Below are 4,962 nucleotides of genomic sequence, written 5' to 3'. Positions count from 1 at the left end.
TATTTAATTTTTAGATTATATTTATATAATTAATGTGACATTTGAATCTATATGGTAAAACCAGATTTGAGTATATTAATTAATTACGCCATTGTATGTTCAAGTTAGCGTAATCCGCATTCAACCGAACTGTTCAAGTCACGCATTTGTGAAATAAAACTTCTTTTCGTACTATCTTAATAAATTTATTGCATCTACAATAATGCTTTCAAAATAATTTTTCATAAATAATAAAATAAAAATAATTTTATTTTATATAATTTCATTTAGTTGCTATTCAAAATCCGGCCGGATTATCTTAAAGTTTAGACAACATAGTAACGTTGATTGCAACAGTTTTTTACTATTTTGTATATACGATATATGCAAAGGAAGAAGCTATAAAATATCTAATGTTTTCCAATAAACTGTATTGTATTTTATCCATGATTCTTTTTTTTGCCATATCCATATCCATATCCATACCCGCTTTTCTTTTTACCACCACCACCCCTGAAATGGAAAAAGCTGTGAACTACTTCACATAGTTTACCTATATTAGACGATTAAGTATACTAACTTAAAAGCCGTAAAGCATAAAAATGGTAAATACTTACATTGAAGTTATCTAATAATATATACAATACAGTCCCAATACATTTAACAAAAATACGGTTATTCGTGGGAGCAAGAAAAAGTAGGGAATATAAGGATAGGAGACGAAAAATTAGAAGTTAGAAAAAGTGGCCGATTTTAGGTACCAAGGAAGTTAGATAAATCAGGAAGGAGTAGTAGATATAAAGCAGAGGATAGCGCAGGGTCGAGTCGCCTTTAATAAAAAGAAGTCACTTCTCTGCTCGCTAGCGAACGATTAATTTAGAAATACGGAAAAGTTTGTTAAAGGTGTACGTTTGAAGCGCGGCGCTGTCCGCTTGGAAACATGGACGGTGGGCGCTGTGGAAAAAAATGCGAAGTTTAGCTCAGGATAGGAAAGAGTGGAGGTGCGTGTCCAACCAGTCTTAGGACAGACGACTTTATGATGATGATATACCGAGAATACACTGAACACCTTTGGTATAAATGGTAATAGTTGCTTACTTTGGTGCCTTTAATTTATAAATTGTTTTTGGAGGTAGTTTTTCGACTTTAGCTTTTCGTACTTTTACAGGTTTAAGCTTTACCGGGCGCAAAGCAACCTCTTTGACTTCTGCTAGTTCCACTTCGATAGGCACTACCTTGAGTTTTTTCACTTTGACTGGCTTTGCTTTTATTTTCTTCAACATTACGGGCTTCAGCTTCGCTTTTTTTATCTTTATGGGCTGAACTTTAACAACAGGACAATAATCTCCGCACCTTTTTACTCTGTGGGCCGTCTGGTGGTTTAGAGATGTAGTGTTTTCGAAATTAGTGGCCTTAAAGTACAAAATAAATATATTATTAAGTGAACTTATAGTGATATTGTATCCCTTTCCATTCCACTAATAATATTTTTTTTTTTTTTTTTTTACAGAGGTACCGACACTGAGAAANCCATGTCACCTGAAGTAATTGTTACATTACCAACCTCTGAAATAGTAATAAAAGTATTAAAGAAATAAAATTCAACCTGAAATAAGTATAAGAGTGTTCAATGTATTATTTGTATTGGATTGGTTTGCTATTAACATATTCGCTATTACCATAATTATTTATCATTCTTTATATCCTTTCAAAGGTTAGAACTTGGATTTAAGATCGTAATCCTGGAAATAACCAACGAATTTTGTATTTCTGCTTAACAGACGTTATTAGTCAATGAGAAATTGAATCATTTAAAAGGAACCAGAATGTTAATTTCATGTTACTTTCAGTGAATTGGAGTCATTCGGAGTCAATATGGAACAAAAGTAGTAGGTCATCACTGAACTTTTTTGCTCATGCTTATACCAAGAGTTATACTGCACTAAAGCGTGCCTACAGTCAGCAGCTACAGATATACTACATCTTAAACAAAACGAAAGTAAGAAACCCTGGATAACAAACGAGATTGTAGGATTAATAGAAGACAGCCGGAAATACAAAACCAGGACAGACAAAGAAGGGCAAAAAAGATATAGGGCTTTAAAGTGGGAAATAATTAGAAAGTGTAGGGCAGCTAAGGCAGTGAATTGATATGAGGTGTAAAGAAGTAGAAGAAAAGTTTGAAGTACGTTAAACGGACAAGACTTATAATATAATTAAAAGGAATTTTAGAAATGTTGGGTACAGTAGTAATAATATAAGAAACAAGGAAGGGGTCATTTTGATAGAAGATGACGAAAAGGTAGATAGGTGGAAAGAATATTTAGAGAACCTATACGCAGGCCATAAGTTAGGAGACATATTAGAGAAGGAAGATAGTGTGGAGATAGGTGAGCTAGATTATACCATAATGAGAGACGAGTTCGATGTAACATTCAAAAACTTTAGGAATAATAAGGTATAGATGAGATACAGGCGGAAATGTTAAATATACTTAAAAATGTAGGGATGAGTTATAGAAATAGAAGAGTAATACTTAGTTTGTATAAAAAGCAACAGGCAGTTATAGAGCTAGAGCTGCAACGTAGGGAAGTAAACATTAAGAAGGGATGCACACTGTCACCTCTACTTTTAAATCTATACATTGAAGCGCGATCAACATCATTAAAGACAGTACAACTGTATAGGGACAGATATACATGGACAAAAGATTAGTATGCTTAGATTTGCAGATGATATTGCACTATTAGCATTTAGCAAGGAGGAGTTAGAGATAGGTTTACATAAAATGGAAGCGGTATTACAATACACTATTGTATGGAAATAAATAAAAGTAAAATAAAAATACTGGATGGATATGCAATGGAAGAAAGCGAATATAAAGATAGGAGACAAAAAATTAGAAGAAGTGGTCGATTTTAGGTATCTAGGAAGTCAGATAAGTCAGGACGGAAGGAGTAGTAGGGATATAAAGTAAAGGATAGCGTAGGGTCGAGTCGCCTTCAATAAAAAGAAGTCACTTCTATGCTCACGAACGATTAATTTAGAAATACGGAAAAGTTTGTTAAAGGTGTACGTTTGAAGCGCGGCGCTGTCCGCTTGGAAACATGGACGGTGGGCGCTGTGGAAAAAAATGCGAAGTTTAGCTCAGGATAGGAAAGAGTGGAGGTGCGTGTCCAACCAGTCTTAGGACAGACGACTTTATGATGATGATATACCGAGAATACACTGAACACCTTTGGTATAAATGGTAATAGTTGCTTACTTTGGTGCCTTTAATTTATAAATTGTTTTTGGAGGTAGTTTTTCGACTTTAGCTTTTCGTACTTTTACAGGTTTAAGCTTTACCGGGCGCAAAGCAACCTCTTTGACTTCTGCTAGTTCCACTTCGATAGGCACTACCTTGAGTTTTTTCACTTTGACTGGCTTTGCTTTTATTTTCTTCAACATTACGGGCTTCAGCTTCGCTTTTTTTATCTTTATGGGCTGAACTTTAACAACAGGACAATAATCTCCGCACCTTTTTACTCTGTGGGCCGTCTGGTGGTTTAGAGATGTAGTGTTTTCGAAATTAGTGGCCTTAAAGTACAAAATAAATATATTATTAAGTGAACTTATAGTGATATTGTATCCCTTTCCATTCCACTAATAATATTTTTTTTTTTTTTTTTTTTTTACAGAGGTACCGACACTGAGAAATTAATCTTTTCTTTTAATCTATAAAAAAGTAGTTTAGATAATGTAGAAATTATGTGGTTGAGTGCAAAATGTGTATTGGTTATTTATTTTTATTTCGATTTGATGATTTCTATGGAAGTTCAACGTTTAAAATTGTTGGTTAAGTCTTACTGCTTCGGCAGGCTTCGGGAAATGTTTTCAGAACGAGTCGAAAGCGCGCGCGCATGAGTCAAAAGTGAGCTTGCAGCCGATAAGACGCGAGAAGCATATAATGTAACATTTGCGTATTCGTGAATCGGAGTTCTTTACGTTCGATTAACGCGCTTATATAATCTAACGTACGTATCATCCTAAAAACATCGACTTCAAAAAAAATTTTTCAACATTTGAAGAATGTCTGGTAATGCAGTTTACATTTTCCGAGTAATTGTAAGTAGTGTAAACAATAATTATAGCGTTAAAGACATTGTCGTAACGGAAATGTTTGATTATTACTTTGTTATTAAATATAAACGCGGTTATTTTAAAAAAAAACAATAATCCGATAAAATTACGGTATACATAGTGATCAATTTTATACGACGATTTGCGTGCTAGTTTGGTTTGAATAAAAGAAAACACAATAGAAAACTTATAAGACAATCCGATAAACTGTTACTTATTATAACCGGAATTTTTCCGTGACAAATAAATAAAATTGTTATGAAAGTGTGTTTAGGAATGTACTGATTTGAAGAGGAAAGAAGAAGTTGCCTACTGGGATATTTCTTAGCATGAATTCGTGTCAGATGATCGAATTTGCAATTTATCAAAGTCACTGGTAATGGAACAGGTAAGGAAGGATTTATTGTAAGGACGAATGAATTTCTGTCGATCCTGTAGGCATATTATGTGGGTAAAAGCGGAACATATCTTATCGTTAGTTGGAAGGATACAATTTAGACATAATTCCGAATCTTCGGAAAGTTGCATTTTTCAAATTTGTTTGACATTTCGGTCGACGACCGTAAAAGAACACATTAAAAGGTTGTCATCTTTTGAAAGTGCTTGCTAGAAACAACCGATACAATAATAATAATCAGCAATAAGAAACTTATCTATATACATATACGTATATATTAGGGTAGGTACACTACGTACTGAGAACCATTTTTGAAATTTGTAATATATAAAAATACAATACTGACTAATAGTTTGATTAAAAATTTTGAGGATTATGCAAAAAAAAAATAATTGCAAGGTATTTTTTCAAATTTCAAAATTTAGTAATTTTTAAGTGGCTGTAACTCTACGACGCCCTTCGCT

General features: G+C 33.5%; 1 protein-coding gene across 1 annotated transcript in view; it reads right to left on the bottom strand.

Moving 5' to 3' along the window:
* Nucleotides 1-275: 275 nt before the first annotated feature.
* LOC108736916 overlaps nucleotides 276-4,962 on the bottom strand; it is a 12,141-nt gene continuing 7,454 nt past the window's right edge. The window contains exon 3 of the mRNA XM_018469527.2: nucleotides 276-492. Within this exon, the coding sequence (XP_018325029.1) occupies nucleotides 420-492 (73 nt within the window). The 3' untranslated portion in view covers nucleotides 276-419. The remainder of the gene's footprint in view (nucleotides 493-4,962) is intronic.

Source organism: Agrilus planipennis, unplaced genomic scaffold (genome assembly GCF_000699045.2).
Source record: "Agrilus planipennis isolate EAB-ADULT unplaced genomic scaffold, Apla_2.0 scaffold55, whole genome shotgun sequence".
Classification (NCBI taxonomy): Eukaryota; Metazoa; Arthropoda; class Insecta; order Coleoptera; family Buprestidae; genus Agrilus; species Agrilus planipennis.
Note: the sequence above shows the minus strand (reverse complement) of the source record. Positions and strands in the feature narration are given on the sequence as shown.